This window comes from Molossus molossus, unplaced genomic scaffold (genome assembly GCF_014108415.1).
Source record: "Molossus molossus isolate mMolMol1 unplaced genomic scaffold, mMolMol1.p scaffold_m16_p_3, whole genome shotgun sequence".
In the NCBI taxonomy this organism is placed as follows: domain Eukaryota; kingdom Metazoa; phylum Chordata; class Mammalia; order Chiroptera; family Molossidae; genus Molossus; species Molossus molossus.
Window position 1 is genome coordinate 53220672 of NW_023425366.1, and position 13389 is coordinate 53234060.

At 37.4% G+C, this 13389-nt stretch overlaps 1 protein-coding gene across 1 annotated transcript in view; it reads left to right on the forward strand.

The window, feature by feature from the left end:
• Positions 1 to 13389, forward strand: part of SCAMP1 (secretory carrier membrane protein 1) — a 102355-nt gene that overhangs the window by 55699 nt on the left and 33267 nt on the right. Inside the window, exon 6 of the mRNA XM_036278784.1 lies at positions 3262 to 3421. Within this exon, the coding sequence (XP_036134677.1) occupies positions 3262 to 3421 (160 nt within the window). The remainder of the gene's footprint in view (positions 1 to 3261; positions 3422 to 13389) is intronic.

A 13389-nucleotide genomic window follows, 5' to 3' on the forward strand; every position in this document is an offset into this window, starting at 1 on the left:
ATGCTTTCAAAGGCACCTTACTTGAAGCAAATAATTTACTTTATTAAGAAACCGAAGCAATTAGAAATATCACTGTGAAGTGAATCTTAGCCTCTTTGAGAGTACTCTTGATTTAAAAGAAAGAGAGAAAGAAAAAATAAAAAGCCAGCCCTGGCCGGTTTGGCTCAGCGGTTAGAGTGTTGGCCCACGATCCAGAGAGACCTGGGTTTGGTTCCCGCTTAAGGACATGTACCTTGGTCTCAGTTTGTCATTGGCTCTGGTTGGGTCGTGTAGGTGGCAGCCACTCGATGTGTACCTTTCACGTCGATGTTTCTCTCTCTCTCTCTCCCTCCCACTCTATCTGAACAAAAAATGAAAAAATATCCTCGGGTGAGGATAAAAAAAAAAAAAGCCAGCTACATTGAAGACAATTTAGTGAAGAAGATAATATACTGCTATAAAGCGTTTATGTTAGGTGTCTGTATTGTAACACAGAGCTTATCAAGCAGAATACAGTGATAGTGGCAAATTTAGGTCTCTTAATACCAGATTTGAGTGCTTAATAAAGCAAATTGAAATTTTATGTAAAGAAGAGTCATTCAACTTGCAAATCATGTAAACAGAATGGACTAAATATTTCATTAGTGTTCTACCTACATTTGGAATCCAACGAGTGGATTGAAATTAGCAACAGAGTCACACATTTCACATTACCTAGCCTTTCTATGTGTTTTTTGATCTCTATAAAGTGGACTAATTGTTTAGTAAATAGGCCTAAACATGTAACTAACTCTTCATTGGAGTGCAAGTAAATGATTTTCTGACTGTAGTTGTTGGTTACTAGAAAAAATTTAGAAAAAAATTTTAAGATTACACAAACTTAAATTGATATTTTTTTAATCTAAACCTAGAAAAGTTTTTGTGAACTCTAAAATACTCATACCCATGTATTATCTTTCTTAGATTAGTAGATACATCTTTAAAAATTATTTCTCTGAAGGTTGATAGTTGAGTTAGAATGTTCTGAACATTTAATACTTTTTTAGGCAGTTAGATGCCGTTTAATGTTACAGAGTAATAATTTTCTATCTCACAATCTTTTCAATTCTGTTTTTAAGCCCTTAACAGAACTTCTATTTTGAGGCAAAAGATTTTGAGTAAATTTTTCAGTAAGCTAGCTTTCGTGAGAGTTAGAAATCCTGATGGGAATAAAGTAATTAGTAACAGTCATTCTTGTGTAATAGAGTAGAATGGAATTTTAAGGCTGGAAGAGCTCCTGCGTTTCTGTAACTGAACAATTGAAACACACAGAGATTGATTAGCTCTATAGTATTATATCCCATTAGCCTATATCTTTCTTCTGGAGCTTTTTCTTCTACTCTAGAGATTGTGTATTTATCTAGTTGTTAGATGAGAGCAAATTAGATGAGGCATCCTAGAATGTGTGTTTTTGTCTTATTCCATTAATTATTTTATTTGACTAATAATTTAAAGAGATTTTTAAAGTTTATTTTTAATGTTTTTATTGATTTTTTTTTTTTTTTAAAGAGAGAGGAAGGGAGATAAATAGAAACACCAGTGTGAGAGAGAAACATCAATTGGTTGTCTCATGCACGCCCCCTACTGGGGATTGAGCCCACAACCTGGGCATGTGCTCTGACTGGGAATGGAACTTCTCAGTCCATGGGTTGTTGATGCTCAATCCACTGAACCACACCAGCTGGGCTTAAAGTTTTTTATTTTTATTTTTTAATTTTTATTATTATTTTTAATCCTCATCCAAGGACATTTTTGCTTTTATCTTCGGAGAGAGAGAGAAACATCGATGTGAGAGACACATGGAGTGGTTGCCACCCAACGACCCAAACTGGGGCCGGGGACAAACTGCAACCAAGTTACGTGCTTCTAGCAGGAACCAAACCCAGGACTCTCTGGTTCATGGGCCGACGCTCAAACCTCTGAGCCAAACTGGCCAAGGCTTAAAGTTTTTATTTTTATTTTTTTTATCCTCACCCGAGGGCATTTTTGCATTTATCTTCAGATAGAGCAGGAGGGAGAGAGGGGAGAAGAGACAGAGAGAAACATCGACGTGAGAGAGACACATCGAGCGGTTGCCACCCACACGACCCCAACCAGGGCCAGGGACAAACTGCAACCTAGGTACGTGCTCTTAGCGGGAACCAAACCCAGGACTCTCTGGTCCGCAGCCCAATGCTCTATAACCGCTGAGCCAAACTGGCCAGGGCTAAAGTTTGTTTTTAACATATGGTTAGATTCACTTAGGTTTTTCATTTATTTAAATTTAAGTAGTAGTTGGTATATTTTTATTATATTGATAAATGACATTAAAATTATTTTTACTTTTGAAAGAATTTCTTTTCTAGAGTAAATTCAGCCACTGAATACATTTTTGAACGTGCTTCAAGTTATAATGGGTAAATGTGGTTCTTCAGGATTATAGTACCTAGTTATATGTTAGTCAGATTTTTTGTTTTTGGTTTGTCAGGGAATGTAACTATTAACAAATATGAAGAGTTTGACAAGATCTATGTGTGTTTACTAAAGAAAGCCCCTGGAACTGAAATGCATCATAGCGAACTGAAATGCAACTGAATTGCACATTTTTTCTTTAGTAAATTTAATCCTCTACCAAAACACAGTTTGAATCCCAGGACTTTAAAAAAATGGACAACTCAATGAAGATGAACCAATAATCTATATAGATTGACTATATAGTCACTGGAAATTTCTACTGTATTGGTTATTTTTAGTTCAATGATTCTAATTTTATTGCTTAAAAATTTCATGATGAGATTGCACAAGGCACTTCCCTTCTGTATATAATCTGCTTGGGGAGGCGTCTGCAGTCTCACTCTGTAAGAGTATAGTTCTGATCTTTTCCCTCCCTAGTCCTGGTTCTTTTCCTGGCAGGCACTATTGCTTCTTGGGCCTTGGGTCAAGAGACATATCACATGTTTCCTTCTCAGGGAAGGGGCCCTTCAGATAGTGCTTCTCTGGTTTAGCTGTGTAATTGCCCTTAAGGAAAGGGCCAAAAGAATTTTTGCCAAACAGTGCATGTATTAGGACTCCTTTTCCTGTCATTACACTATTTTCAAATCAAATGTGTAAGAAATCAGCAATATTTTGAAAAATACTAAATGAAAACATGGGGTAAAATACATTTACTCTTGGGAGGTATTTTTTTCATTTATAATTTTTGTTGAATTAACTCATAAATTGAATGTAAACATTTCTTTTCTATTTTGTTTTTTGATTCCACAGTCCATGCGGTAACACTGTTTCTAAATATCTTCGGATGCTTGGCTTGGTTTTGTGTTGATGCTGCAAGAGGGGTTGATTTTGGATTGAGTATCCTGTGGTTCTTGCTTTTTACTCCTTGTTCATTTGTCTGTTGGTACAGACCACTTTACGGAGCTTTCAGGTAAAATGTGTGTACTTTATGCTCTTTAAAACCTGTGAAGTAAATATTCATGGTACACCTTAAAGGGGAAAATTGTCACATTTTCATTAATTTTTTTTATTTTTGTATAACACCTTCAGAAAAGTATATATATATATCACATGCCTGTGTGTTCATTAGGTTTAAGTCATAAAACCCCATTTTTCCCTCTCACTTCAGAAAAATTAAACATGAAAATGAATGAATTAAAAATGAGAGCAGCCTTGGGTCTTAATATTTGTAAAACATTCTATTCTATATAATACAATTAACTTTAAGAATGATTTTGTTCTTTATTCCCTCCTTCAAAAAAAAAAAAAATCACAAGTGGTGATTATAGCTTAAATCTTAAATGAACCTAGGTAAGGTAAATATTCATGTAATGTTTAAAGTGAATCACTTTCACCTATTGTATTTTCTGTGTAAATTCACTTTTGGTATTTCAAAAGACAGCAATGTTTTAAAATTATTTAGACTATAAGATGAAGTATAATACTTTGCATCATATATTTTAATTGGTGGTGAGGATTAACATTTCCTAAATGCATATTCTGTGGGATATTAGTAGGTGTTGTGGAAAAAACAGTTCATTAGCTTAAGTTTGGGAACAGCTGGATAGTAAAGTTGAGAAAATTATTTTAGGATTTCTTAGACTCTTTAAGAGCCTAGTGTGCTTTGTGATTTGACCATGAAACCATTATTATTATTATACTTATTGTTGTGTAGAGCACCTTTTGGACTATTGCTTTAAGAAATAAACATTGGGAAATGCTTATTTATTTATTTATTTATTTCAAATCTTTATTGTTGGATGTAAAATGTATTACAGATGTTCCACATTTTTCCCCCATTGACCCCCTCCTCCCCACTCCCGCCCCCCTCCCACCTTTTCCCACACTATTGTCTGTGTCCATTGGTTATGCAGATAAGTTCTTTGGTTTATTTCTTCCCACCCCCCCAACCCCGTTCCCTTTGAGGTTTGTCAGTCTAGCAATGAATTTGTGCTTCTTAATCTCTTCACCTTTTTCACCCATTCCCCCAAACCCCTTCCCAACTGGCAACCAACAAAATGTTCTCTGTATCTATGAGAATGTTTCTGTTCTACCTGTTCATTTTGTTTGTAGATTCCATTGTTGATAGATATGTATTCATTGCCATTTTGTTTGTTCATACATTTTATCTTTTTCTTCAAAAAGACCCTTCATCATTTCATATAATAATGGTTTGGTAGTGATGAACTCCTTTAACTTTTTCTTGTCTGGGAAAGTGTTTATATGTCCATCGATTCTAAATGACAGCTTTGCAGGATAGAGTAATTTTGGTTGTAGGTTCTTGGTTTTCATCACTCTGAATATTTCTTGCCACTCCCTTCTGGCCTGCAAAGTTTCTTTTGAGAAATCAGCTGACAGCCTAATGGGTACTCCCTTGTAGGTAACTAGCTGCCTTTCTCTTGCTGCTTTTAATATTCTCTCTTTGTTTGAACCTTTTGCATTTTGATGATGATGTGTCTTGGTGTGGGCCTCTTGGGGTTCATCTTGTTTGGGACTCTCTGTGCTTCCTGGACTTGTATGTCTGTTTCCTTCACCAAGTTAGGAAAGTTTTCTGCCATTATTGTTTCAAACAGGTTTTCGATTTCTTGTTCTCTCTCTTCTCCTTCGGGCACCCCCAAGATGCGAATGTTGGCACGCTTGAAGTTGTCCCAGAGGCTCCTTACACTGTCCTCATTTTTTTGGATTCTTTTTTCTTTTTGCTGTCCTGATTGGGGATTTTCTGCTCCCTTATATTCCAAATCGATGATTTGCTCCTTGGATTTACATACTCTATTATTGAAGCTGTGTAAATTATTCTTTATTTCAGTTAATGCCTCCTTTAATTCTAACTGTGTATCCATGATTTCTAACTGGTCCTTTTTTATGCTCTTGAGGCCCTCCCTAAGTTCACTGAGGTTCTCACTAAGTTCATTGAGCATCCTTATAAGCAGTATTTTGAACTCAGTATCTGTTAGGTTGCTTATCTCCCTTTCGCTTAGTTCTTTTGGGTTTTGTTCTGTTCTTTCATTTGGGACCTGTTTCTTTGTATCCTCATTTTGGCTGCCTCCCTGTGTTTGTTTCTGTGTATTACTTAATGAGAGGTATGGGGCTCGCTGAGACCCGGTGCTGCTCGTTTGAAAGAATTTAGGAAAAACCTGAAGCAGGATCCAAGACCGGCCAATCCTATGGTTAAGCAAGTGGCAACAGCTTGGGTGGACTTGAAAGTTGGGTGGGGTGGGGCGGGGCCTCAGGGAGTTAGCAGGGCGGGGCTACCAGTGTGAGCCAGGTTGCTGGAGTCCCAGATATGGCTTCTGTCTGCCGCCCCCGGGAAGGGCTCACCAAAGGAACAAAGGCCTCTGACAGCACGTTTGTCCCCGAGGAAGCCCCCTCTCCAGCCCTCGCTCCAGTGCCAAACAGCTCAGTTCTTCCCTGTGTGTCTCTGGCGCCCCTCGAGCTGCCTCCCCTCCAAGCTCAGAGGGAGAGAGTCCGATAAGTCCGTGCGCGGGCCCTTTAAGGAGCTGCCTGGGGCTCCAGCCGCTTCAGCTTCCCTGAGCCTCAGTTTCCGCTGGTTTTTCCAGCCAGAAGTTATGGGGACTTCTCTTCCTGGCACTGGAACCCTGAACGGGGCACCTGGTGTGGGACGGGGACCCCTCAGTCCTCAGGAAGGACCTTCCCAGCTGCGGGATCCTCTTGATTTTTATCCGCCACACTTGGGTGTGGGACCAGCCTGTATCGCCGCCGCCGCTTCTCCTACCAGTCTGGATGTAGCTGCTTTTTTTTTTTTTAATTCCGTAGTTGTACGACTTCCATTCAGCTTGATTTCAGGCGGTTTTGAATGATGGTTGTTCTATAGTTTAGTTGTAATTTTGATGTGGTTGTGGGAGGACGCGATACCGCGTTTACCTACGCCACCATCTTGACGGGAAGTCCGGGAAATGCTTATTTAGATGATACATTTAATTGTTTATCAAATCATTTTTATTTGAATAAGCTAATTTATGAATAATGGTCCTCTTTCAACTCTCATGAATGAGAGGCAACATTACTAAGAAATAAGTATATATTGTGCAGATGATATATTAAGGAAATTAGGGGTCCACATTCAATTGTTTAACTTTTTTTTCATTTCAACATAAAATTTTGATTAATTGGAATGTTTAGCACCCCCTGCCCCTCCCACACATGTGCACACAAAACAATGGAATTAGAAACCTAGATATGTAAATGGATGGAAAAAAAAAAAAACACGGAAAAGAGAGAAGATTGAGAATTTGGAGAGAAAGGGCATCATTAACAGAAAACTAAATTGGTTAGAAATAAAATGAAGGGAAGTAAATAGATGGGAGGAGGGAAAACAAGGAAAGAACCTGTAGGTAGATATTGAAATATGGGAGGTTGGTTGTCAAGGAATGGGGTGAGGGACCCCTGTAGGATGTGGACTGGAGAGAAATTAAAAGGACCTATTTACTTTTTGCATGATCTAGGAAGAGTTACTGCTGTTCTTTTCCTTGTTATCTAAGCCTGGCTCACAAGGTTTTTTAATTTTTAATTTTTTGACATCTGGCCTCTGCCTGCCTACTTTCATTATGTTACCAGTATATCTTTAATGATGCTGGTGGGTGGCAATTGGGGTGTATTAATTTGAGACTTTAAAAGTGACCTGAGACTAGAGATTTTGGATTTTAAACCTTCTGTGACTAATGTGGCCAAAACAAACTATGAAAAGCCAGTTATTTTGCCTTTTATTACTGAAGTCATTTAGTTCCTTTCATTCTCTTTTTTTGCCAGTTGAAATAAAAATGTTTTGTGGAACATTTTTATTTCTGGCATTATTAATATGTAGGCTAAATTTTTAGCTGTATCTTAACCCATTAGAATATATCACAAATATGTTAATTATATGGGTTTATTTGGAGCAGAACTGAGAGGAAACATTTTTTATGGGAAAAGTTGAAATTAAAATATCTGAAATTGCCTGGCTGGTATGGCTCAGTGGTTGAGCATTGAGCCATGCACCAAGAGGTTGCCAGTTCGATTCCCGATCAGGGCACATGCCCAGGTTGTGGTCCCAGTCCCCAGTGGGGGGCGTGCAGGAGGTAGCCAGTCAGTGTTTTCCCTCATTAATATTTCTAGCTCTCTCCTTCTGTCTTCCTCTCTCTATAAAATCAATAAAGAAAAAAAATTTTTAATAAATAAAATATTTGAAATCATCAATATAGCTTCTCAAGTGTATAACTTTGAAGTTTTTTTTTTTTTTTTTTTTTAATCCTCACCCAAGGATATTTTTCTGTTTATCATCAGATAGAGTGAGAGGGAGGGAGGGAGAGAAAGAGAGAGAGAGAGGGAAACATCGATGTGAGGGAGACACATTACCGGTTGCCTTCCACACGACCCGACCAGGGCCAGGATGAACTGCAACTGAGGTACTTGCCCTTGACCAGAATCTAACCCAAGACTCATTGGTCCATGGGCTGATGCTCTAACTGCTGAGCCAAACCGGCCAGGGCTGGAATTTTCTTCATCCAGATTGCTAAGTGTTTCTGAGTGTAAGTCTCTTTGGAAGTTCTTAGTAAAGTTTGTTAAACATTTATTAATTATATATTTCTCCCTTAAATATGAAACTCTCAAACCAGGTACAATGGGTATGATTATTTATATTAAATATAGGGTTTTAAAGAGATTTTACTTATTCATGTAGGTGCTTTATTTGAGACCGTGTTGATAGGGATTTCTGCCTTTGAGAAGGGGCAAGTCAGGGGATATACAGTGTTTCATATTATGTTTTAAGAATGATGGTTAAGAAATGAAACTCAAGCATCTGAACATACTATGTAAGTCAGTAGAAAATGGGTAACTAAAACTTTTTAGGCCAGGTTCACATATTTCTTAAAAGAAGATGTTATTAAAAACATTTATTTTTATTAATCAGACCCTTGAATGAAGCTAAAGTGCATTTTAAAAGTTTATCAAGTTTTATTCTTCTCTGGCTAATGATACAGTTACCTCTTCTGTCATAAAATTATTTAAATAACTACTGTGAATTTTATTTCTCTAGATTTCCCTATAAGTGAGGAAAAGAATAGTTAGCAATAAGAACAAAATGGCAAGGATTGATTTTAGAGTAAACCAGTCATTTCAAACCTACAAGTTAGAGAGCACATTAGGTTTGAGGATGTGATCAGACTTTTTTTTTTTTTTTTGTATCCTCACCCGAGGACATTCTTCCACTTTTTGTACAGACAGAGTGGGAGGGAGAGAGAGGAAGAGAGAGAGGGAAACATCGATGTGAAAGGGACACATCGAGTGGCTGCCACCCGCACGACCAACCAGGGCCGGGGACAAACTGCAACCGAGGTACATGCCCTCAGCGGGAACCGAACCTGAGTCTCTCCGGACCGCAGGTGGACGCTCTAACCGCTGAGCCAAACCGGCCAGGGCCAGACTTTTTTTTTTAGTTGCCCAGAGGAGTTACTTTTATGTTGTAGATGGGTGGTAATTCCAAGTTTCTAGGATAGCTGTAAGCTTTCTGGTAGAGTGCTAAAAAATAACTAGAGGTCATATCAGGAAGTCTTTGTTCTAGAATGATCCATTCTTTGTTGTCTCTTGGTCAGTTGGAATTACATTTTTAGTTGGTATATATCGTCTATCTGCTCTTTTCCCCAGTCTAAAAGTAAATAAATTATCTCAAGAAATTCCTTTGGTTAACAACCCTGTTATCAAGAACTTGTAATTTGTTTAATATAATGGCTAAGTAAACCTTTTTTAAAAAATATTAACTCTAAGCTGAGAAGAAACATATAATTGTTTTAACCGAATTATAAATTGAGTGAAAGTATAATAGCCTTCAGACTGAAAAATTTAAGTCTACATTTAACTGATTATATTCAATAATATGTGTAAATCAAACTGATAATTGCATATAATGATTTTTAAATATAATAAAGGTAGACTCTAGAAATAATCATTTTAAAATGTTATTATGCCTGAGAAGTTGGTTTTTCATTGTCATCTGAGTTTCTGCTTTAGTATTTCATTTGCAAGTTCATTATTGAATTCACTTAATTTTTAGAGAGATGTTACTATTAAGATAAATAACATGATTGCAAAGCAGTTGGAAGATATGAAGTACCCTAAAATTAATCACTCATTGAACATTGACAGTATGCCTGTCTGGAGATACAAAGAAGACATGGTACTTGCCTTTTAGAGACATATAACATAAAATTATTTAAAAGTAGGCAGTTTTGAAACTTTGGCTGGTAGAATTCATATATAAAAATTAAGTGATATTCAGACACCTCAAAAATGTTTGCATTCCAAAGGAATTTCATGTTGATATCACACTTAGTGATATATCTCTAAATTTAAGATCAGTTATTTTCAAGTTAGTCTTCTCTTGGGTTACCTTCTGGAAGATTTAAGTTTTTAAATATTTTTCTCTGAAATCAGGAAAAAAACCCTGCTTTTACTGGCACTGTCAGAATAGCAGAAGTTCATGAAAAAGATGGTTATCAAACTGTGTAAAATACTGTTTTATATGAATATGACATCTCCTAGTTTTCAACCAAGAGATTCTTTTACTGATAAACTTAAAGGACTTTGTCCTCCATCAAGTAATCCCATTGCCTGAATCTGAAGAATTATATAGAGATGTTTCAAGTGTATGTGCTTTTATTTTTATTTAAAAACTTTTTTTTAATTGATTTTAGAGAGAGAGGAAGGGAGAGGGAGAGAGAGATGGAAACATTGATGAGAGAGAACATTGATTGGCTGCCTCTTGCATGCCCCCCACTGGGGATTTGGCCCACAACCTGGGCATGTGCCCTGACCAGGAATCAAACTAGTGACTTCTTGGTGCATGGGTCGACACTCAACCACTGAGCCACACTGGCAGGGCTCTGACTTCATTTTAAAGTGACTCTGTTTATACTGTTGTTTTTTTATACATAGGTTAGGATCTGATAAGACCCCAGCACATTAGGCTTTTGCTAATTATTTTCTTCTGAGGGCAGACCTTGTTAAACATATTCCAAGCCATATGTTTCTTTTTCCCTTCTTCCCACTGTAGCAATGAGGATATTTCCCCCCCAGTATTCTCTGTGAGAACCAGGTTGAGCTATTGGTGGTAAAACTCACAAATGTGTGGGGCTTCCCTTATAAGTAGGTCTCCATACTCTCCGAGGTGTCTACTTAAGCCTCCAGCAATTTGTTGATTATAGTTTAGATTTTCCTGCTGTGTGTGGCACTGGTTTCTGTGAAGGTTTTTGCTGATGGGCTACCCCCCTCCTCCGCCTGGTAAGTGTTGATTTTATATTTACCTGTCTGTCTCTCCAATGTTGGGGTAGCAGTTTGCCCTGAAACTTCACTTCTCCTTTGGATCTAAGAAGAGTTGTTGATTTTTCATTTCAGCTTTTTACTTGTTGTTAGAATGGATTGGCTACTACTTCTAAGCTTCTTCTGGGTATGCTTTTTAAAAGCTCTCTTTGGGCAATAGACAGTATTTATGTCTTATGTCTTTATAACATACTTCACATCCATGAGGATATTATACCTTTTATATTGGAATATTTTGCTAATTGAAATTAGAAGTTAAATATAACATTTTAACATCTCGACAAACGTAGAGTATGAACCAGAAAGTCAGTTTGTTTTATATAAAGATAGGTAATTTTAAGTATAAAAACATTTAAAGCCCATGAATGTAGTCATGCTAGGGATTTTAAAACTCTGAAACATAACACTTCTTATGCTCTGCTGTAGTTGGGTAGAATGTTCTGTAAATATTGTGGTCAAATTGGTTGATAGTATTGTTCAGGTATTCTGTATCCATACTGATTATTTTTTTAATACTTGTTTTGTGAATTCCTTAGATATGTTGGAATTTCCAATTTTAATTGTAGATTTTTGTGTTTCTTCTTTTAGTTCTATCAGTTTTTACTTTTTGTAGTTTGACACTCTCGTTAGTGGTGTGTGTGTGTGTGTGTGTGTGTGTGTATTTTTTTATCTGATATTATTATAATGACTTCATCTTGCTTTTTCTTTCAAGTTGACAGCCCCTCTCTTTTAATTAGTGTGTTTATGCCATTTATATTTATTGAGCTGGTTAGATTAAAATGTCTTATATACTATTTTTTATTTGTTCCGATTGTTCTTTGTTTCTTTTTCATTCCTTTTTGTCTTCTTTGGATCAAATGAGTATTTGTAAAATATTTTATGTTCTTCCATTTCTACATTATTCTTACCTTTTATCAAAAAAGTTTTTTTATCGATGCCCAATTTTTTACAATACATATCTTTAATCTTAGTCTGTGTTCAAATAGTAATATTCTTTTTTTTTTAAATCCTCACCCAGCGATACTTTTTTTTCCATTTATCTTCAGATAGAGTGCGAGGGAGGGAGAGACAGAGAGGGAGAGAGAGAAACATCAACATGAGAGAGACACATCGATTGGTTGACTCCCGCACAACCCTAACCAGGGCCAGGGACTGAATTGCAACGAGGGACATGCCCTTCACCAGAATTGAACCCATGACTCTTTGGTCCGTGGGCCAACACTCTAACCACTGAGCAAAATGGGCCAGGGCCAAATAGTAATATTCTTTTTTTTTTTTTATCCTCACCTGAGGACATTTTTCCATTTTTTGTTCAGATAGAGTGAGAGGGAGAGAGAGAGAGAAATATGGACGCAAGGAGGACACATCGATTAGCTGCCACCCAAGTGACCAACCAGGGCTGGGGACAAACCACAACTGAGGTACACGCCCCCAGCGGGAACCGAACCCGGGTCTCCCCGGACCACAGGCCGATGCTCCAGCTGCCGAGCCAAACCAGCCAGGGCCAAATAGTAATCTTCTTTTTTAGTTTTTTACATTTCTTTTATTTTTTATAATTTTATTTTTGTTACATCTATGTTTCTCCTTTTTTACTCCATTGACACCCTCCTCCCCAACCCCCCCGCCCTGTCCCTGACTATGTTGTCCATGTCCATTGGTTATGCATACATGCATATAAGATTTGTGGTTTATCCCTTCCCTTTCCCCATTACCCCCTCTTCTGAGGGTTGTCAGTCTGTACCCTACTTCCATGTTTCTGGGTCTACCCTATTCCTCAGACTGTTATGTTCATTATATTCCATAAATAAGTGGGATCATGCAGTAGTTGTTTTTTTCTGCTTGGCTTGTTACACTTAGGGTAATACTATCCAGGTCTCTCCATGTCATCTCAAAGGATAAGAGATCTTTCTTTCTTACAGCTGCATAGTACTCCATTGTGCATATGTACCACAGCGTTTTTATCCATTTGTCTAATGATGGACACTTGCGCTGTTTCCAGATTTTAGCTATTGTAAATAGTGCTGCTATGAACATGGGGGTACATATATTCTTTCTGATTGATGTTTCAGGCTTCTTGGGTACATTCCTAGAAGTGGGATCACTGGGTCAAATGGAAGTTCAGTTTTTAATTTTTTGAGGTAACTCCATATTGTTTTTTTAGTGGCTGCACCAGTCTGCATTTTCCACTAGCAGTGTACTAGATTCCCCTTTTCTCCACACCCTCGCCAACACTTGTTTTTTGATGATTTGTTGATGGCAGCCATTCTGACAGGTGTGAGGTGATACCTCATTGTTGTTTTAATTTGCATGTCTCTGATGATTAGTAACATTGAGCATTTCTTCATATGTCTCTTGGCCATTTATTTGTATGTCCTGTTTGGAGAGGTATCTATTCAGCTCCTATGCCCATTTTTTAATTGGGTTCTTTGTCTTCCTTTGTTGAGTTGTATGAGTACTCTGTATATTTTAGAAATTAACCCCTTATCTGATGTATCACTGGCAGTGATATTCTCCCATACAGTGGGTTGCCTTTCCATTGTGATGGTTGTTTCTTTTGCTGTGCAGAAGCTTTTTAGTTTGATGTAG